This window comes from Pseudocercospora fijiensis (assembly GCF_000340215.1).
Source record: "Pseudocercospora fijiensis CIRAD86 unplaced genomic scaffold MYCFIscaffold_12, whole genome shotgun sequence".
Taxonomy (NCBI): domain Eukaryota; kingdom Fungi; phylum Ascomycota; class Dothideomycetes; order Mycosphaerellales; family Mycosphaerellaceae; genus Pseudocercospora; species Pseudocercospora fijiensis.
This window is the reverse complement of record NW_006921543.1, coordinates 324,292-344,474: the sequence shown is the minus strand read 5'-3', so window position 1 is coordinate 344,474 and position 20,183 is coordinate 324,292. Positions and strand designations below refer to the sequence as shown.

The following is a 20,183-nucleotide window of genomic DNA, read 5'->3' as shown; positions in this document are numbered from 1 at the left end:
AATACCTTTGATTGATTGCTAGCAACTATGGCATCGAATGTACCTCAACCTAAAGCATGGCCGATTATTGGAAATGTGTTGGACGTGGATACGGTCAACATGACCCAGAGCTTCGAAAGGCTGGCAGACAAATATGGTAGGTCCAGTTGGGGGCGCACATCAGCATCAGCATAACTAACACCTCACAGGCGAGATCTACAAGCTCGACTTGTTGGGCAAGCCAACCTACGTGATATCGAGCGTTGCCTTGGTCGCCGAGGTCTGCGACGAAAAGCGATTCTGCAAGAAGATCGACACATTTCTGAACCAGCTGCGACTCGCTGTTGGCGATGGCCTCTTCACAGCGCACAATCATGAACACAATTGGGGTGTTGCACATCGGGCCCTCATGCCCGCTTTTGGTCCACTACCTATACAAGCCATGTACGATGAAATGTACGACATCGCAAGCCAGCTGGTCTCGAAATGGGCACGCGATGGCGCGGATCACGAAATCAACGTCACGGATGATATGACTAGACTTACTCTGGACTCGATTGCGCTCTGCGCGATGGACTACCGCTTCAATTCGTTCTACCATGAAGAGGTACACGAGTTCATCCGAGCTATGGGTGATGTGTTGCTCGAATCGGGGAAGCGAGCGATGCGAAGCAAGATTGAAGCTTGGCTTAACCCTTCCGCTGAGAAGAAGTTCTTCGCGGACATTGCTACGTTGAAGAAGGTCGCCCAGCAGTGCATTGATCGACGAAGAGCCGGCCCGGGAAAGAAGGATCTTCTGGATGCCATGCTCAATGGCAAGGATCCAAAAACAGGAGAGAAGCTTTCGGACGAGAGCATCATCAACAATATGATCACGTTCCTCGTGGCAGGTCACGAGACAACATCTGGAATGCTATCATTCACTCTCTTCTACCTACTCAAGAATCCCGAAACACTACAGAGAGCACAGCAAGAGGTCGACTCTGTGGTGGGATCAGGTCCCATCGAATTCAAGCATATCAAAGAGCTGAAGTACATCGAAGCAGCGCTTCGGGAGGCTCTTCGCCTCTGCCCAACGACTGTTGGCTTTTCTGTAGGGCCCGTCCCTGGTACTAAGGGACCAGTAACGCTAGCTGGGAAATACGTGCTCCCTCCTGATGCAGTCATTATGATTCTGGGGACCAGAAGTGGTCGTGATCCAAAGGTTTTCGGCGAGGACGCCGCCGAGTTCAAGCCAGAGCGGATGCATGATGAACATTTCAACAAGCTCCCTCCAGGGGCGTGGAAGCCTTTCGGCAATGGTGTGTGCCGTCGTTCACGTACTTCAAATTCCAGCTGACTTGCTTTTCAGGTATGCGAGGATGCATAGGCCGGCCCTTTGCGTGGCAAGAAGCCATTCTGGCTCTGGGCATCATCCTACAAAACTTCAATCTTCGCTTTGCAGATCCAAGCTACGAATTGAAGATCGCCGAGACATTGACAATCAAACCCGACAACCTCCTCATCAAGGCTCAATTGAGAGACGGAATCGATCCCATTCAGCTGTCAAAGAAGCTTCATGGCGAGATTCGAACTGCTGCTAGGGAAGAACCTGCTAAACACTTGGCTTCAAGCAAAAGTTCCGGAGACTCTGGTCAGTTGACAATCTTCTTTGGCTCTTCTGCTGGTACATGCGAAGGGCTTGCGCAGTCTCTAGCTGCCTCTGCACGAGTTCGTGGCTTCGACACAGTCGTTAAGTCACTCGATGCGGCGGTAGACAGGTTTCCCAAAGATCATCCGGTCATAATCATTACTTGCACATACGAAGGCCAACCACCAGATAACGCTAAAATCTTCGTCGAGTGGCTCAAGACTGCGGATAGGAGCAAGTTCGAAGGTGCACAAGTCACGATCTTTGGCTGCGGTCATCGAGATTGGGTTTCGACATATCAAAAGATGCCGAGAACAATCGAGGGAGAGCTAACAGCGAAAGGAGCAGCACTGCTAGCTCCGCGTGGTGAGACAGACACTTCCCAAGGCACCATTCTGGACGACTTCGATGCTTGGACGAGTAGGCTTTGGCCTTCGATCTCTGCCGATGGGAAAGAATATAGTTCTGCCAGCTCTCTTGAGCTTCGCCTTTCCACGAATTCGAGAGCATCGCATTTGCATCACAAAGTCTGGGACGCAAAGGTCGTGAGCAATCGGCGTATTACATCTCTAGAAGCACCAGAAAAGCGCCATGTGACCATCAGTCTGCCGAGGGATATGCAGTACGACGCCGGCGACTACCTAGCAGTGCTGCCTTTGAACAACCAGCAACTTGTCTCTCGAGTCCTACGTCGCTTCTCCCTGCCCTGGGACACGGCCATGACTATCACTAGCGGCTCTCATGCAACCATTCCGGAGAACCGAGAGCTTCCAGTCGCCTTAATTCTCTCCGGTTACATCGAACTCGGTGCTCGCGCATCCCGCAAAAGTCGAGATGTATTGTCGGAGCACTCCAAACTCTCACTTGCAGATGAACGTGGCTCAATAATCGACATCCTGGAGCGTCATCCAGATATCAGCATCCCATTTGGCACATTCCTCGAACTGCACATGCCACTTCGACTCAGACAATATAGCATTTCCTCCTCGCCTCTCGCAGACCCCTCTCTTGCGACCATCACATTCAGCGTGATCGAGAGCGATGAGCACATTGGGACAGCAACCAGTTATCTGAAGAGTCTCGAGCCGGGCTCGACCCTGCAAGTCGCAGTCAAAAAGAGCTCAGCTGCATTCCATCTGCCCCTCGACGAATCGATTCCAGTCATAATGGTAGCTGCGGGCACGGGTCTGGCGCCTTTCCGAGGTTTCCTCCAGGAACGAGCAGTCAAAGCCGAAGCTGGAAGACAGCTGGGAGAAGCTCTTCTCTTTGTCGGATGTCGAGATCCAAATCAGGACAAAATTTTCGCTGAGGAGCTGGCTCAATGGGAGAATCTCGGTGTTGTGAAGGTACGTTATGCTTACAGTCGGGCTTCAGAGCAGTCGGACGGATGTCGGTATGTTCAGGATCGTGTGTACAAAGAGGCTGCTGAAATCGCTCGCCTTTTCGATCTCGGCGCGAGGATATATATATGTGGAAGTGGAGCTATGGGGAGGAGCGTCTCCGATGTGGCTGTCAGACTGCTCGTCGAAGAAGCGGAGGACAAGGGCGAGAAGTTGTCGGAAGAGGATGCGAGGCTCAGGTGGGAGAAGTGGCGGGGGGAGAGGTATGCGCTTGATGTCTTTGATTAGCTTGTTGCGTGTGGGGATTATGCTGTTATGGTCATCTATAGGCGATCGAATTAATATTCCGAAGCTCATCACATTTCAAGCGTCGAATGTCCTTGCTCGCAGACCCATGAGGACAGACTCAATCATCTTTTTCGTGAGCATCAATCGGATCAAGATGTACCTTCTTCCTCATCTCCTCCTCCAGAATCATGCCCTTCACGCCCTCGCCCCTCCAATCATTAGTCCAAACATGATCCTGATGGAATTTCTGCGTAGGCCACCGCCATTTCGCCCTCAGCTTCCTTCCCAAGTCGTCTTTCTCGACATTTTGGATGACGTCTACAATCCTCTCGCCAATAATGGGTAAGAACTTATACGCATGCCCGCTCCCACCGGTGGCGACGAAGAGACCCTGGTATCTTGGATGATAGTCGATCAACCAGTCGCCCGTAGGAGTGTCAGTGTACCAGCATATTCTCGTGTGTGTGAAAGGACGATCGGCAAGTTCTGGGATACAGCGGCGGAGAAAGTTTCTGCAGACTTGCTTGGCTTCCGGGGGAATATCCATGTCTGAGTCGTCGAGTTTGGTTTTGGGTAGCGAGACTGTGATTTGTTCTCCAGCTTTCTCGGGATGAGGAACGGTGACCGGGTTCGCATAGCCATATCCATGCCGTGCCACTTTCAGCTTGCGGTCTCGTGGTGGGATGATGAAGAGGCCGTCGTTTTCGCAGAGAAACACAGGTTGACCAGGCTGAGAAAGCCGTCTCTCTTCCTCCTCGGTGATGTCGATGTAGGCCAGACACTGGCCCGTTGCGGAAGCGATGCCACGAAGGTCGATGAGTTTTGGTGTCCAGGCTCCTGTGGCGAGGACTGTGAGGTCTGCTGTCAAGGTCTGGCCGGAGGCGAGCTCGACACCTGAGACGGTGGAGTCGTTGGCGAAGACAAGACGTTGGACTTCTGCCGTCATGAACTCGACGCGATTCAACTCGTCGACTTTCTTGCGCAGATACTTGATGCCATCTTCGGCGTGCGCCCAGCCTGATGTCCAGTTCACGTAGCCTTTGTTTCCAATATACCCCTTGGCCGTACCCATGACTTTGCGAGCTTCTTCCTCGTTCGTGATCACGGTCACATCAGATCCGAGTTTCAGGCCAAGATTCTCGGTCACATTGTGCAAGGCTTCATTGAGGAAATCGTCGGCGCCAGGACGGTCGGCGTCGCGGATTATGGCCAGCCCCGACTGTGTAAAACGGCCTTGTTTGCCAAAATCAGCGTTCCAGTACAGCATGGCCTCTGCCATGAGCTGAGCGTATGCGACATCTGCGTAATCGGCTCGAATAATCCTTGAAGTGTCGACTGATGAAGCATCTTGCGCTGGGAAGTCCACTCGCTCCAGCACGGTGATGCTGGTATCTTTGAATTCCTGCCTTTGGGCCAAGGCATAAGCTGTGCCTAGTCCGAAGACTCCAGATCCCACGATCAGAACACGCTTGGGCAGCATAGACTGCTGTGCAGGAGGGTCGGAGGAGAAGTGGGACAGAATGTGATGTAGACGCTGCATGGTTGCGTGACGGGTGCACATGGATGTAGGGTGAGCATGAGCACAGACACGGTATGTGAAAGGTGCACCTACACCTACAGCAGAGGATCAACACTAGCACGTCTAGAGAGCATTGTGGTGTGGCTCGGGTACATGTAGTTCTAACGTGCTGGAAATTTTTCCGGGTCGGCAATGGAGGCCGAGGCCGAAGATAGAATACCGTGCGTGAAGGCCTTGCTGTTGACATTGGATACAACATCCGCCGACTCGACGACTCCTAGCCAGCATTGCGATCGATGCAGTGCAGTGGTCTACGTCTACGCTATGTAGCCAGCGCCAGCACCAGCACCAGCGCTCTGGGCCCAGCAATTTTCCATCGCCATCGCCATCGCCATCACCATCACCATCACCATCACCATCACCATCACCAGCTTCGGTACGCGTCGCGCAGAGGCAGAGCAGAGCAGAAACCATCCGTGCCGACATCCCCATCACTATCCACACCAGCACCCGCATCCGCATCCGCATCCGCATCCGCATCCGCATCCGCAGCCCCGTCCCCTCCGCCGAAGCCAGAAGATCAGAAATCACATGCGCGAGATTATGACTTCAAGTCCGCACCAGCAGAGAATGCGCTGAAGCAGAAGCCGCGGAAGCTGCCATGGGTGCTTGCTTCCATCATGGGCGGCATCATTGCCTTCTACGGCGCGAATCTTTACGTGGCCGCCATCCAGCCTTGTCAGAACGCGAGCATCGCAGATATCTCGCAGCAGAAAGATGTGGTGGCGCGGTACGATGACACGGCAGACAGCTTCGACAGCGAGGTCGGCTTCTCGGAGTGGCTGATGGGCATCAACAAGACCCGCAAACAGCTTGCCCACATGTGTCACGGCCATGTCTTGGAAGTCAGCTGTGGCACGGGCAGGAACTTGGGTTACTACGACTACAGCGAAGGCGGCTGCGTCGACAGTCTGACATTTGTGGATATCAGCCCGCAAATGATTGAAGTCTGCAAGAAGAAGTGGATCGCGCTTTTCCAAAGGACACACGCATCATCCTCACGCTTTGGCGGCGGCGGCGTCAAGCATGGCATGTCAATTCGCTTCTTGCCTGCTTCCGCTCTGGGCCCGATGCCATTGGCGCCGACTGAGCCTCCTAGGAAGTACGATACAATTATCCAGACTATGGGTTTATGTTCAACAACTTCGCCTGTAGAGCTGCTCGAGAATATGGTCAAGTATCTGGACACCAGCAATCCTGAGTCGAAGATCCTCCTGCTGGAACACGGTCGCAGCTACCAAGAGTGGCTGAACCGCATACTGGACAATTCCGCAGAGAAGCACGCTGAAATCCATGGCTGTTGGTTCAATCGCGATATTGGCGCTCTTGTTGCAGACGCCGCAGCCAAGACGGGTCTGGAGGTGGTCCGCGAGAAAAGACGCCACTTTGGTACCACTTGGCTGTTTGAACTCAGGCCAAAACCCTCTCCTATCCAGAAAACCTCCACATTACAAGTGCAGTCCGAACAGCTGGAGGAAGAGCATCAACAGCCTGCCAAGCGGTGGTTTGGCTTCAGCGACAGATCAGACAAGGACTAAAGCCATTCTGGCCATGCATCAGACTTGAAGCAACGACATCTCAGGCATACCAGGTATGTATGGTTCATATCCTTCATCTTTTAACATCTCTCGAGCATTATGATGATACACCAATCCAAAAATATGTTTCAAGACGGGGCGGAGGCTTTGCCATTGAATGATAATGATTCCTACTGATGAGGACGCTCGCGCCTTTGCATGCAGCTTCAGCCATTGCGAACTAGAGTTTAGCTGACCATATTCCAGGCCGTTGCTCACAATGGAGGGGCCTGAGAGAGAGACAAGAACGTATCGCGTCGCGTCGCCCATCAGATTCGGCTGCTCATGATGCAGATCTGCGGGCTGCATAGCATTCAACTCGCCTTGCGCAGATGCCACCGAGTACATGCACTATTATTACACTGCCCGGAGATGAAGACGCCAGGCCGTAAGTCAAGCCGCGCGGCCATCAGTCAACAATTGATCAAGGAGCATTTGAACTTCGAGGGATTGAAAAGCGATTTCTTCATCCTTTGCTGAGCAATCTCCAAGGATGCGGCACAACGTCACTTCTCTCGAAATCAATTGCTGGTCATAAATGCTTTGAACGTTGCAATGATTTTACTTGGGAAGTGGTCGAGCAAATGCCCTCGTCAACACGGAAACTGTTGAAGGAAAGAGAGCATCTCCAGCTCGTGGAGAAATGTTTCCGATTGCATACTCCAACCTGTTACCAGACAACTGCAGCTCGTACGAAAAGCTTCACCAAGAGATGTGCCACGGCCTTGATTTCATTTGATGCTTGGGTCCACATTCAGCTGACACCGATATGGCTAGAGAAGCACAGAGACGCCTTGAACTATTTTGATCTTACCAGGAACGATCCTCACTTCGGTACCTGCACGATCATGCACGCCACACAAGGAAGATGACGACCCGAGTGACAGGCTAGGCTTGGCGGAGCTTGGTCCTGCTTCGACTGCTTGTTGCTGACCTACAGGCTACAGCAGCCTCGTAGCCATGCCTCCACGCATCCTCGATCCGTACGGACATGTAGGATGCGGCATTCCGATCAAGGCAGTGCGGCCACCGTTAGCAAGCACGCAGACGACACCGAATTTCGTGTTGCTGCAGCGTACCTCGCTTCTCCAAAGGATTTAGCCTCCGTATCGATGCATTTGAGACTTCCAAAGATTATCAGTCTTCGCGCACGAGTTTTGTGCCTTCATTGCCCAAATTTTCGGAGAGGCTGATACATCCATATTATCGCGGAAACAGTCGAATGCTTCCGTTCAACAGCGCGTCGACGTTCCTGAGGCTCCGCCACCACCTCTTGCATTATCATCGCGCGTATCTCACTGTCATTTTGAAGCTGAAAGTGCTGCGTACGGGAAGCTGATCCTGGGTGCTTTGGGGAGCCGCCGCACATTATTCTAGGAAGGATTCCATGTCCCGACCACCGACTTTGGACATCCTTGCGCACAACGGGCTGGGAGGAGCAGCAACGAGCATTGATGTCACGTCGAGAAGTAGGCAGTATATCAGTAATGCCAACGCGACCTGCAGACATGATGGCAGACCGGGACTTCACACAGGCATTCCTCCAAGACTTTGGACCAACATCTTGACAATTCGCTATCTTGTGTGAGTTTCATGCAATTGATCGATATCGATGCATCGACTGACCTGTCTCTCGCCTCCCAATAGTCCTCCACACTCCCAACAACAATCAACATGCAACTTCCAATCCCCCTCTTCGCTCTGATGGCCTCCATGGTCGCAGCCTCGCCTGCGCAGCCTATACCAGCGCCGGCCCTCGAGGCCAGGGCCGCAGCAACAGACGTCTACAAGTACGTGGCCTACACAACCTTACCTGTTGCATATCCAACGGCCGCCTCGTCACGCTCCGGATATGTCTCATCAGAAGACGAATGCCCTTCGGGCTGTGTTGCTGCTCCTGCTGCAGGCATGCTCGGCATCGTCACGACAAAGTACTCTTGCGCAGCACCAGCGGCCACAACTTCTTGGCGCTCTTGGACGGCGACGAGTACCTGTGGACCCAACTCAGCTGTGACCACCTACTCAAGCGCATGGGGGAGTGAAAAGACTGCTGTCGGATGTCATGCGCTGGCCTAAATGGCAAGCAAGATGATGTTTATGAATCGGTGGGCGCGCTTTATGATGCAGAACATGGGAATTGGATACGTGAATAATTTGGTATAGTGTCATGAGTATGACACTCAGGACGACAGTCAGGACGGAATCAGAACGAAAAAGGTCAACACAAGAATGTTCAGAGGAGCCCGATACATGCCTCACTTTCAAGCATCAATTCATTGAATGGCATCACACTGTCCTCACTCGAGGGCGCATACCATTGCATCCCAAGACTCTGCACCCACTTGTCTCCTCTCTGTGGAGACGAGGCTTCGCCTGTGCACATGACTCAACACTGCCACTACTGCTGACTCTGAGTCACTACAGGCTCAAGGCAGCATTGCCAGAGGTATACATATAGCCAGGAAGTCACAGTGGCTGGCTGATCTGGTCCAATGGCAAGACACAGGCAATTCAGCATCGTCAATCTGCAGTAACCTGGGATGCGTGGTGGGAGTCCGGCGATCGGCATGATTTCTCTTTTTCCTTTTCAAGCTGTTTTGCCATGTGCTTTTGCAAGCTGAATTTTGCGCTCGATCCATTTCTCCATATGCTCTTGCCATCATAGCCATCCTGGGTATCTTAGAGACGCCTTCATTAGTTGTAATGGCCCATGATCATTGAATTCGTATCGCAGGTGAGGCCCGCGGGTCGATGTGGTGATGACGACCACATGTCTTCGGATGTGCCGACGTCTCCGCATAACTGAATACTGTCTGGACCTTCTGGTTGATACCAAGCGGCAAGGATTCATCGTTGCATCCAATCCGCGTGCTGTGTATGACCCAGGAGGCGGCTCCGCCGTTGATGGTCAACTGATCATGATAGCTCATGGCTAGCAGCGGCTAATGCAGGAACGGGGTTTGAGAGGTCTGTTCTGGCCAATGTCAATGCTCAGTAGAGATAATGTTTACGATTGGGCCAGGAGTTGCTCTGCCATCCCATGAGGGTCTTTGCAATGACAAAGTATGACCGTGCAAGTTGTTGAGTGCTAAATGAAGTTCGCGAGCGGCACTGTAAGTTCAAAGCTCGCCACAGCGGCAGTCGGAGGGCGACTAAGACATCAAACCTCATAGATTCAGCGCGATAGATGTCCAAGTACATGTAGATCTTTTGCACGACTTCATGTTTTCCAGCCGTGCTCACACCAGTTATCATTGATAAGCAGCAACCAGTCAACGGATCGCTGCCTGGCCCACTTCGCTTCTAATCCTCATCCTCAGCATCGTCGACCTCCTCCAAGTCGTCCTCCTTCGAGACATCATTGGCCTTGTTCTTCTTTGGTGCTGCCGCTGGTGCGCCTTTGATGGGGGTATCGTCTGCGTCCTCGTCATGCTCTGGAGCATCCTCCTCTGGCTCGGCATCATCGTCATCGAGCTCGTTCTCAGCCTCGTCATCGTCATCATCGGCGGTCTGTGGAGCAGTCTTCTGCCTCTTGGCTGGCTTTGGCGCTGCGGAGATGATCAGTGGGTGGGGATGGATCGATGGGGGGCACTATACCAGGTGCAGCCTCCTCCGCATCCTCATCACCTTCCTCGTCTTCCTCGTCATCGTCGTCGCCATCTTCATAGTCGTCTCCCTCGCTTTCGTACTCCCTGATGGTGGTCAGCACGGCGAAGGAAAGCATCGATCGATGGTCGCGCGACGGGCAGGGACGTCAGCGACACGCCGGAACGGGCGAATATGAGCCGCTCAATCGATCAATCCGACTCAGTGATGCCTCGCGACAACGCTGCGGCCGGAATCGCATGGTTGCGACAAGATATCGCTGGACTCCCGGACGACGCAAAGGCAGGCGACACTCACTCTTCGTCGTCGCTTCCGTCCTCAGGCAGCTCAACGAGCTCCTCTTCGTCCTCGGCCTTACGCTTGGATGTTCGCGTGCTCATGGCGACAGGAATGAATGTGTGTGATGTGGAAAAGATGGAGGGGAAGCGCAGTGAAAGGGGGGTGGAAGGTGTGATTTCGGGCTGGCGAAGGGACTCGAGGGAGGCCAGCTCTTCGCAGGTCGGGGAAGGCGCTGATGCAGCTTCCAGCAGCAGAGGCGGCTGGAGAGAGCTTCAGCACGGCCCTCGACCTCGACCTCCTCGTCATTATTAACTTAGTTAACGTATTGCGCCGAACTTTCACGGGCTCTCCCAGCCTTACGTAAGCGGAAGCGGGCAGATGAGCTCGTCAAATGCCGGAGGCAATTTCATTAATGTCTCTCGCGCGGAACTACCCACCCACCTACACTTCAAGGTTACCTCCGTCGTATACATGATCTCATATCAGATACTCCAAGCAGCAATTGCAGTACAGAAGCAGAACTTCACTCATGACCACCATGAGCACGACCCATCTTCTCTATCCGACTCATCATGCCACCCTTACCACCCGACCCAACTCTGCCGACACCACCAATCTTGCTACCACCAGGAGCAGGCAGACCCGATCCGGGCGCTCTCATGCCAGAACTCATCATACCTGACGGACGCCTGCTTACGCTCTTCCTGAAGTCTTCAACAACCGCCATGGCGCCTTGTGCAGGACCTTGCTCTGACTGCAGCAACAACATCTCATCAACAGCCGCCACCAGGTCGCCCTTCTCAATACGTTCCTGCTCCAGCTGTCGCTCAAGTTCCTGCTGGTACTCACGCGACGTCTGCATCTCACATTCAATGCGAGCAAGGTGAGCGCGTTGCTCTTCGAGTTGCGCTTTGACGTCTGCTTCCGCCTCAATGAAAGCCGTGCTATCTGTGACTGGTCCCGAGAATGTCGCATCCTTGGCTGCCATGAGATCGACATTCTGCTTCTCCAGCTCGTTGATTCTGCTCTGCATTTCCGCCAGCTTCTTCTCGCCTCTTGCTTCGTAGCTCTTCTTCAGAGTCGCCACCTTCCTCTCGTGCTTCTCCTTGTATACTGAATGCAGCTCGCGGCTGACTGCTTCAATCTTGCAGTCGATCTGCACAGCCACGAGTCTTTGTACCTGCTCTTCCACGGCTTTTGCATCGCCGTCGCCCGAGTCTGCGCGTGCAGCCAGCGCGTCTGCGAATTGTTCTTCTGCTTTCGCTGACCTAGCCTCTGCTTCTTCAGCACGACGTTCCGCCTCTTCCACCTTCCGTGCCAGCTCCTCTTTCTCTGCCTCGCTCTTCAACACCTCTTCTTTGACATTCTTCAGCACATTCTCGACCTCTTGTCCTCGCCGCTCCCAGCCCGCCTTCTCCTGCTCCGCATAATCCCGCTTGTTCTTCTCATCTCGTAGCGCCTCTTGCGCTTCACCAACCCGCCGCTCAGCGTCTCCTACTGCGCGCTTCAAGCTCTCCACTTCTGCCTCGCGACCACTTAGCGTGGCCTTCAGAGACGAGATCTGCGACAGATAGCTGGACTTTAACGACTCAAGCTCGCGAACAGTGATGGTCGGCACGGAGCGCGGTGTCGGCGCTGGCGGGAGCTCAAAGTCGAGGAGATTGAGGATGTTGTTCTGTTTGGCGGGCGTGGCATAATTTTGGCGAGTAGACTTGTGCGGCGATCGCTGGTCTTGCATGTACTTGAGCAAATCCGGCTGAGTCTTGCTAGGCGACATGCGATTGACATTGCCCAGTTGCTCAGTAAAGTCGATCAAGAAGGTAGTACCATCGTGACTCTGAGTATGGCCGTGGCCGTGGCCTGGCGTTCTCATTCTGCGCGGGGTAGGTGACGGTGATCGAGATGGAGATGGTCGTTTGCGAGTCGTGCGTGGGCTGGCTCCGACCTGGTTGCGTGGAGTGCGCAGGGTTTTTGTCGGGCTGTTGGACAATTTTGCCCAAGTTGTGAGTTCAGGCACTTCTGAGAATGCGCTGAAGCAAGAGTCATCGATGTTCGAATTCTCCTCGGTAATGGCTTGCGTGCGCACTTGGAAGCTCTCCATCGATGTCCTCGTTGTCGTCCGCATCAACTCTGAATGCTCATATGATTCGTGTCTGCTGGCGCTTAGTCGTGGAGTTTGTGCGTTGCCAGAATTCCGCGATTGTCTGAGCGGTGTCTTGGCCTTGGGTGTTGCCTGGACCTTTCGAGTCGAAGGCGGCGGTGGCATCAGGTCAGAGTCTTCGCTGCCTCTCCGGGACTCGGGCAGGGCGTTCAACTCTGGCTGCGAAGACTTGCGCGGCTCTGGAGTTGTCGGTCTTCTCTTGTGTGTTGTGCCCTCTGACTGTGCGATGTTCTCCTTATCCTCCACCGTTTGCTCTACTAACGCCTTCTGCGGACTTACAGCAGGCGTGGCAAAGATGTCCATAGTCTCTTCCTCTTTACTTTCTACCGACGCGTCCCATTGTTGACTGACCAGCCTGCTCTCCGCCTCCGTCACAAACGGTGAGCTGGCTTCGTGATGGTCGAAGTGGATCATGCTCTCCTCGGCGCCGTGCATCAGCTGCGCAGATGGCGAGTCCATTTTGGGCTTCTTAGAATATGCTCAATGCGTCTCTGGAATGTGATGTTGTCTGATTAATCTAATTCGACGGCGGGAGTTTGGCCGCGCGTGAAAGTTGGCACAACATCCGTGCGCCATCTGGTTGTCACAGACAACCGCTTACTCATGCTCTCTTCACTTTCTTTCACTTACATGCCACCCACCACCCACCCGGCCGTTGAGTCTTCGGCACACATTCTTCGTCTGTCTGCACCATCGTCGACGGTCGACCGCATCGTCGGGTGCTCCGTGACCTCCATCCGCCTTCAATATGCCTGTCCTTCTCCGTCCTCCACCTTCTCCACGCCTCTTCTTGGCTTCTCCTCGAAAGGCGGAGCCGTGAATATACAGCAAGCCGATAGCCGCAGACATGTCCCGCTAGACGACTCGCTGCCGAATGCCACGAGCATCTTACTGAATCGCATTGCATATGTCTGCTGCTTCCTCACCATGCTATGTACGTATCCGATTCGGCAGCGTGACAGTCGCTCGCCACTCTCCGAGGTTCACAAGGATATGTGCAGCCAACCATGCAGACAAGCCGATGATTATTCGGTGTGAGCGCCTACCTGACGCTTTGTGCGACGGATCGCCATACATAGCAAACGGGCCTATGCTCGACTTCTTCTTCCATAGCGCGAGAGAAGTCCTTCACCTCCGAAAGAAGCTTGCCAATTCTTCCTCTCCTACCTTACATTGACCTGCGCAGCATCCCGCTCTAGGCTCTTAATCTTTCAAACACGACACGTAACAACTTAGTGGCATCGAGAAACACGAACTTCAGCATTTGCCCAAGTTCGAATCCAGAGTCTTGCTCCCATGGCCGACTTTCCCATCCGTGAGGCAACGCATCTGCCTTCACTGGGCAAACGAAAGAATCGAGCGGAAGATGATGTGCGGAGGAGAATGAATGGCCCAATCCACCAGGAGCGGAACGTAAAGGTCATCTGCGTTGGCGCTGGAGCTAGTGGTCTCCTCTTCGCGTACAAAATCCAACGGCATTTTCAGAATGTGGATTTGGTCGTCTATGAGAAGAACGAACAAGTCAGCGGGACATGGTGGGAGAACAAGTATCCTGGGTGTAGTTGCGACGTGCCATCACACAACTACACTTGGTCCTTTGAGCCAAAGCTGGACTGGAGTGCGGTCTATGCTAGCTCAGCCGAAATCTACAAGTATTTCAACGACTTTGCAGCCAAGTATCACTTGCATTCATATGTAAAGACGAAGCATCAAGTCACTGGCGCGATCTGGAATTCCGAGCAAGCTGGATGGGACATCAGCGTGAAAGACCTCGCGACTAACGCGGAATTCAATGACTCGTGTGACATTCTCATCAACGCTTCTGGCATCCTCAATAATTGGAGATGGCCAGCGATACCAGGTCTTTTCGACTTCAAGGGCACATTGCTGCACACGGCGAACTGGGATGAGTCCGTCGATCTCACAGGCAAAAACGTTGGCTTGATCGGGAATGGCTCAAGCGGCATTCAGGTCTTGCCAGCGATCCAACCTCACGTCAAACACGTCACAACCTTCATCCGCGAGCCAACTTGGGTATCACCAGTGCAGGGTTTGGAACAGCACATTTTTAGTCCTGAAGAGCGCGAGGCGTTCGCCAAAGAACCAGGGAAGCTCACTGAATACCGCAAGAATATCGAGACCGGGCTCAATGGCCAATTCGCCCTCTTCCTCAAGAACACCAACGTCAACAACGAAACCCACGACTATATGGTCCAGCAAATGAAGGAAAAACTCGGTGACGAAGACCTCATCTCCAAACTCATCCCCGAATGGAGTGTAGGCTGCAGACGCCTGACTCCAGGAGTCAACTACCTCGAAACCCTCACCAAGCCTAACGTCACAACCGTCTACGGCGAGATCGAGAAGATCACTGAACGAGGCTGCGTCTGCGACGACGGCAAAGAATATCCAATCGACATCCTCATCTGCGCCACCGGCTTCGACACAACCTTCAAACCGCGCTTTCCAGTCATAAACGCCGCCGGCCAAAACCTCCAAGATGTATGGGCCAAGGAACCAAAATCCTACCTCGGAATTGCAGCCCCCGAGTTCCCAAACTATCTCATCTTCCTCGGTCCCAACTGTCCCATCGGAAATGGTCCCGTATTGTCGGCCATCGAAAAGGAGGCAGATACTGTCTGTAAGCTAATCGACCACTACCAAACCCATAACATAAAATCATTCTACCCGAAAGCCGAAGCAGTAGAAGACTTTATCGCTCACAAGAATCGTTTCATGAAAAACACCGTCTGGTCGGACCCTTGTCGTTCATGGTACAAGAGCGGTGAAATCGATGCTCCCATCACGGCGCTCTGGCCTGGTAGTACCTTGCACTATATCGAGGCGTTGAGTGAAGTGAGGTACGAGGACTTCGAAATCGAATATGAGGGCAATAGGTTCGCGTGGCTGGGCAATGGGTATAGTCAGACGGAATTAGATGAAACTGCTGATTGGGCTTATTACATCCGAGAGAAAGATGATGGAGAGTGGTTGAGTAAGGGCAAGAGGAGAAAGGTTTTGACGAAGAGTGGCACTGTTGACAGGAGTGCAGGTGCGGGTGTCGACTTCTCTGGCAGGAAAGCGGAGAAATTATGACGCAGTAGGTTCTAGCAGTGTTGACAGGAGTGCAGGTGCGGGTGCGGGTGTTGAGTTCTCTGGCAGGAAAGCGGCGAAATTATGATGCAGTAGATCGTAGCACTGTATAGCAGGTACATACATGTAGGTTGTTTGTCGTGAAAAGGCTTTGCTTTTCTTGACCTTGTTTTCACTGAGCTGTATACCCCCCATCGACCACTAGCCCGCTCCCGCACATGAAACTACTCATCTCGCCACTCAAAAATGTGATGGCATCTGCAATCTCTTGCATTTCCCCCAATCTCCTCATAGGCACCTTCGCAACCTCTTCACTCATGACTCCAGCTGCAGTGGCAGATGTTAGTAGAGGAGTTGCAATATATCCCGGACAAATGGCATTGATCCGAATGCCATCTTTCGCATAAGTCACGGCATCTGTTTTCGTGAGGCCCATGACGGCGTGTTTTGTCGCTGTCTACATAGCATCAACGTCGGCTGTGTGATGTTGAGTGGACGAGGAAATAATGCCGAGAAGGTCATGGCTGCAAAACTTCAGATGCTGGTTGATGACGACTTACGTATGCACAAGCAGGCGTGCCCGGGCTAGAAGCGACGAGGCCTAACATCGAAGCCACATTGACGATCACACCTCGACTCCCTCTCGGAGCGGGAGACAGATATTCTTGTGTGAGCATTTGCAAGATCTGAGATCTTTGGCATAGCCAGACACCATTCAGATTGATAGAAACGACTTTCTGAAAATCGTCGAGTGTACTTTCGTGGGAGGGTTTTGGGGTTCCGGCGATGCCTGCGTTGTTGATTGCCTAGAATGAGGAACACAGAGTCAGAATACGAAGGAAGCTTGAAGGATGTGATTAGGTTTTGGGCGTGTACAATATCGATCCGATCAAAGGCTTTGACGGTTTGGTTGACAGCAGACTTGACTGAGTCTTCTCGACTCGTGTCCATCTCGACATTGAGGACTTCTACATCCTGGTGATTCGTCTTGAGTCGCTCGGTCGTATCTTTCAGTGCTTCTGGTCGAATATCGCAAAGGGCCAGTCGTTTGACGCCATGCTTTGCCAGGGCATATGCTGTGCATTGGCCAATACCTGAAGCAGCTCCTGTAATGAATGCCGTGCCGCGGAGCAGGTTCGCCATGTCAGGTTGCGATAGACAGGGCTGAGATGCCTGATCCAGAGCAAGGTTTCTGACGAAGTGTTCTGATGATGATCTTGTCAGGCCCTCTGCCTGCACTCGGGAAGACGCCGAGAATTATGCGGGTTCAGGGATGCAGACAGGAGGAAGGACAAAAAGGTCAAGACTTTGACCTTCCGCACCGCTCAAGTCATTATCCATCGTCAATGCCTTCTTCTGGAAGCAGAGGAGTTAGTAGCGAGGTCAATGGATCAGCTCCCGAGTCATGTAAGTTCTGTCACGGCGCGGGTAACGCAGGCCGAAGCGGCGGCTCATCGTTTCCGCGTCAAGCTTGGCATGGATGGATGGTACGTAGGCTGGGCAGTATAAGAAGTGCTTCTGCTTCTGATCGCCGGCTCGTCGAGTCTGATATGGACGACATTGTATTCGGCCGAGGCTTGTGCAGAACATGGGCGTGGTCGTGCGGCGTGCGGCGTGCGGCGTGCGATGGTGTGTAGAAGGTACGGCACAGGGTCACGCCTTGGTCGGTGTCTGACGGGATGTAAGGCTGTATGAGACTCAGAGGTCGAAGAAGAAAGTGCTTCCGGCCTGAGCTGGCCCACATTGGGGGGCGGCGGAGAAAAGGAAGGGTCGGAATGGCTGGTATTCTATGGCTCCAGCTCTAGCCCTACGTATGGCATGGCTCCAGCTCTAGCCTCTACGTATACTTAGTATGGCTCCAGCTCTAGCCTCTACGTATAGTATGGCTCCAGCTCTAGCCCTACGTATGGCATGGCTCCAGCTCTAGCCTCTACGTATACTTAGTATGGCTCCAGCTCTAGCCCTACGTATGGCATGGCTCCAGCTCTAGCCCTACGTATGGCATGGCTCCAGCTCTAGCCCTACGTACGGCATGGCTCCAGCTCTAGCCTCTACGTATAGTATGGCTCCAGCTCTAGCCTCTACGTATAGTATGGCTCCAGCTCTAGCCTCTACGTATAGTATGGCTCCAGCTCTAGCCCTACGTACGGCATGGCTCCAGCTCCATGCCTCCACCACCTCTCACGCCTCGCGCGTCCGGGCCCTTCCCGGCACCTTCTTGACTCGTTCCCTGAACTTGGCAGTATCATCGAAGGTGGCCCAGGATTGGCTGCGGTGGCCGTTGCGGTGGCCGTTGCGGTGCGGCTGCGGCTGCGGCAGGGTCTGGCCGATGCATGTTCGGCGATCAGGTCGAAAGAGCACCGCGTCCTCTGCGCCGCTGTGCAGTGCAGTGCTGTGCAGTGCATAATATCAATGCGGTCGACTGCCGTCCTGCTTGCACACTCGCTCCCCTCCCCCTCCCCCTCTCACGCCTCCTCCGTCCATTCTACCCAGTACTGTTCCTGCCAGGGCCTGATGTCAGCTGACCATCCGACATGCAGCCGGTGACAAATGCTTCGGCCGTGGCGACAGCAGATGTTCCCAGCAGCACCGACTCCCAACCACACGCCGATGCCGACACAGCAGGCAGTGGCAAGCGCCAGAAGTCCCGCCATAGAGCGTCTGTAGCTTGTGCAACATGTCGTGAACGACGAATCCGGGTATGTCAGGCGTGCACTTCCAGCAGCGAATCGATCATTGCTGAACACCCATCAAGTGCGTCGTGCCGCCGGGCAGCGCCGAATGCCTTCAATGCACCAGAGCGCGCACCGAATGCATCATTAAGAATGACGATGAGAGACGGCGACCGATCTCGAGAGCCTACATGAGCGCACTGACAGACCGCGTGTCGATGCTTGAGTCCATGCTCAGAGATAAAGGCGAAGCTCTGCCGCCTGTCGTCTATCCACCCAAGACGACCAGGGGAACGTTACATGCAGATGGAGACGACTCGCCCCTTCGCCCGGCACCTGTGCAGAGCCATCCTGGAGCCAAGCATGATTCGCCAGCCCCAGAGGAACCAAGTCCAACAAGCGTGCCAGATGAAAGCTATGAGGCCTCTCATCTTGCATCGTCGGCCAGCACAGAGAATCGGAGTGAGCGAGACGGAAGCGCTGGGACGCCAATGGATGCCAAGACAGATGGCCTGGTCAACCGGCTGCTGTCTACTCGCGGGCATCTGTCATTCGACCAGCTTTCTGGCCGCCTAAGGTTCTACGGAGGCACTGTCAATTGCCACATCTATTCTGAGCTGGATCTTGACGAGAGCAAGAGTACTCGCGAGAGTGCCGAGCAAGCTCGACGAGCAGAAAAGATCATCCGAACGCTGCCCATCGAAACTCATGACTACCTGATGCAACTCTTCTGGCAGCATTACAACTCAGTCTTACATGTGGTTCACGAAGAAGCCTTCAACGAAGATTGCGAACACGGTAGAACTCAGTTCTACTCCGGCTTTCTGCATGTATGTATTCTAGCCATGGGCTACAGATTCTCGGACAAGACCCGCCCCGACATGCAACGCATTGCTCTGCCAGACCGCGAAAGTACGCTCCATCGCGAAGCCAAGTATATGCTCGACCTGGAGTTGGAACGACCTGGTGGAATCCCGTCCATTGCTGCGCTGTTGATCCTCGGTGATCAGGAAGTAGGAGTCGGGCGCGACAATGCAGGCTGGATCTTCTCCGGAATGGCCATGCGCCTTTGCTACGATATCGGTCTGCAGCTCGACAGCAGGAACGCCGGATTGTCGCAGAGAGAGATGGACATCCGACGGATGACATTGTGGGCGTGCGTCATCTACGATCGCTACTGGAGCTTGTTCCTCGGAAGACCTTTGACGATGAAGAGCGTCGATCTTGAAGTCTACTCGTTGGCCGATCAGTTCGAGAGACTTGGCACATGCATGCCCGCAGGACCAAGCAAGAGCTTGCATACGCGTATATATGAAGCTCTGATCGAGCTCATGGAGATCGCGGGCAAGATCGTGGAATATGCGGAATTTCGAAAGTCACACGATAATGTCCAGGGGCCGGACCAAGCAGCGTACTTCAAGATGGCCACGCTCGATCGAGAGATTCACAACTGGGCATCGCGACTCCCTCCGGAGCTTCGCTACACCGAGGAGAATCGCACAGATGCGCCACTGTCGTTCTTTCTCCTGCATCAGCAGTACCATGCTATTTTAATACTGCTCCATCGTCCGTTCGCTCGCTACGACGATCCAAATGGTGGAGATACGGAGGAGGTCAACACTCTGGACAGCCACTTCTCCAAGGCTAGTCGAGCAATATGCACAAAGTCCGCCGTAGCCATGGCTCGTATATTTTGGCAACATCGACAGCGGTACGACGGAAAGCAGATCTTCTGCATTGGAATGCAGCACGCCGGTGCAGCGTCCCAAGCGCTGATCGCAGCATTGGCTTACATGCCAGATGCCACAGATCGCAACAATAACATGCAGTACCTCGAGGTCTTGCATGCCGCATTACAAGATATGGCTCATGCTTACCAGCCCGCCGAAAGGATGGCAGCAGTCTTGAACGCATGCATGGTCGAATTGCGAGGAGGTCCTATCAGTCCAGAGAAGGTGGCCATTCCAGCACGCAGAGGC

The 20,183-nt window shown here is 53.6% G+C and overlaps 8 protein-coding genes across 8 annotated transcripts; 6 read left to right on the top strand and 2 right to left on the bottom strand.

The window, feature by feature from the left end:
- The first annotated feature begins 21 nt into the window (after positions 1-21).
- MYCFIDRAFT_88699 (uncharacterized protein) lies at positions 22-3,942 on the top strand. The gene is made up of 3 exons (XM_007933870.1): positions 22-136; positions 189-1,280; positions 1,331-3,942. The coding sequence occupies exons 1-3, from the start codon at positions 28-30 to the stop codon at positions 3,235-3,237; spliced, it is 3,108 nt and encodes a 1,035-aa protein (XP_007932061.1). The 5' UTR covers positions 22-27; the 3' UTR covers positions 3,238-3,942.
- On the bottom strand, positions 2,289-4,726 carry MYCFIDRAFT_168751 (uncharacterized protein). Its single transcript, XM_007933869.1, has one exon. It carries the CDS (start codon positions 4,715-4,717, stop codon positions 3,356-3,358), a length of 1,362 nt encoding a protein of 453 aa, XP_007932060.1. The 5' UTR covers positions 4,718-4,726; the 3' UTR covers positions 2,289-3,355.
- A 710-nt stretch (positions 4,727-5,436) lies between these two features.
- On the top strand, positions 5,437-7,137 carry MYCFIDRAFT_217033 (uncharacterized protein; the record flags this gene model as incomplete). The annotated part of the gene is made up of 2 exons (XM_007933867.1): positions 5,437-6,407; positions 6,601-7,137. One exon carries the CDS (start codon positions 5,437-5,439, stop codon positions 6,352-6,354), a length of 918 nt encoding a protein of 305 aa, XP_007932058.1. The 3' UTR covers positions 6,355-6,407; positions 6,601-7,137.
- On the top strand, positions 6,349-7,137 carry MYCFIDRAFT_209309 (uncharacterized protein). The gene is made up of 2 exons (XM_007933868.1): positions 6,349-6,407; positions 6,601-7,137. The coding sequence occupies exon 2, from the start codon at positions 6,679-6,681 to the stop codon at positions 6,871-6,873; it is 195 nt and encodes a 64-aa protein (XP_007932059.1). The 5' UTR covers positions 6,349-6,407; positions 6,601-6,678; the 3' UTR covers positions 6,874-7,137.
- A 930-nt stretch (positions 7,138-8,067) lies between these two features.
- On the top strand, positions 8,068-8,469 carry MYCFIDRAFT_83230 (uncharacterized protein; the record flags this gene model as incomplete). Its single annotated transcript, XM_007933866.1, has 1 exon — positions 8,068-8,469. The coding sequence occupies one exon, from the start codon at positions 8,068-8,070 to the stop codon at positions 8,467-8,469; it is 402 nt and encodes a 133-aa protein (XP_007932057.1).
- Positions 8,470-13,822: 5,353 nt separating this feature from the next.
- MYCFIDRAFT_42142 (uncharacterized protein) lies at positions 13,823-15,535 on the top strand (the record flags this gene model as incomplete). The annotated part of the gene is made up of 1 exon (XM_007933774.1): positions 13,823-15,535. One exon carries the CDS (start codon positions 13,823-13,825, stop codon positions 15,533-15,535), a length of 1,713 nt encoding a protein of 570 aa, XP_007931965.1.
- Positions 15,536-15,704: 169 nt separating this feature from the next.
- On the bottom strand, positions 15,705-16,675 carry MYCFIDRAFT_146504 (uncharacterized protein; the record flags this gene model as incomplete). Its single annotated transcript, XM_007933865.1, has 3 exons — positions 15,705-15,985; positions 16,089-16,338; positions 16,409-16,675. The coding sequence occupies 3 exons, from the start codon at positions 16,673-16,675 to the stop codon at positions 15,705-15,707; spliced, it is 798 nt and encodes a 265-aa protein (XP_007932056.1).
- A 1,318-nt stretch (positions 16,676-17,993) lies between these two features.
- Positions 17,994-20,135, top strand: MYCFIDRAFT_158158 (uncharacterized protein; the record flags this gene model as incomplete). The annotated part of the gene is made up of 2 exons (XM_007933864.1): positions 17,994-18,231; positions 18,288-20,135. Coding segments are annotated over exons 1-2 (2,013 nt in total), but the record flags the coding sequence as incomplete, so codon positions are not given.
- Positions 20,136-20,183: the final 48 nt, after the last annotated feature.

Bases quoted from the DNA above. Each gene is read 5' to 3' on its own strand.
- MYCFIDRAFT_88699 (XM_007933870.1), top strand. From the start codon at position 28: ATGGCATCGAATGTACCTCAACCTAAAGCATGGCCGATTATTGGAAAT. The intron at 137-188 runs GTAGGTCCAGTT...AACACCTCACAG, and splicing joins AAGGCTGGCAGACAAATATG to GCGAGATCTACAAGCTCGAC. The intron at 1,281-1,330 runs GTGTGTGCCGTC...CTTGCTTTTCAG, and splicing joins GTGGAAGCCTTTCGGCAATG to GTATGCGAGGATGCATAGGC.
- MYCFIDRAFT_168751 (XM_007933869.1), bottom strand. From the start codon at position 4,717: ATGCTGCCCAAGCGTGTTCTGATCGTGGGATCTGGAGTCTTCGGACTA.
- MYCFIDRAFT_209309 (XM_007933868.1), top strand. From the start codon at position 6,679: ATGATGCAGATCTGCGGGCTGCATAGCATTCAACTCGCCTTGCGCAGA.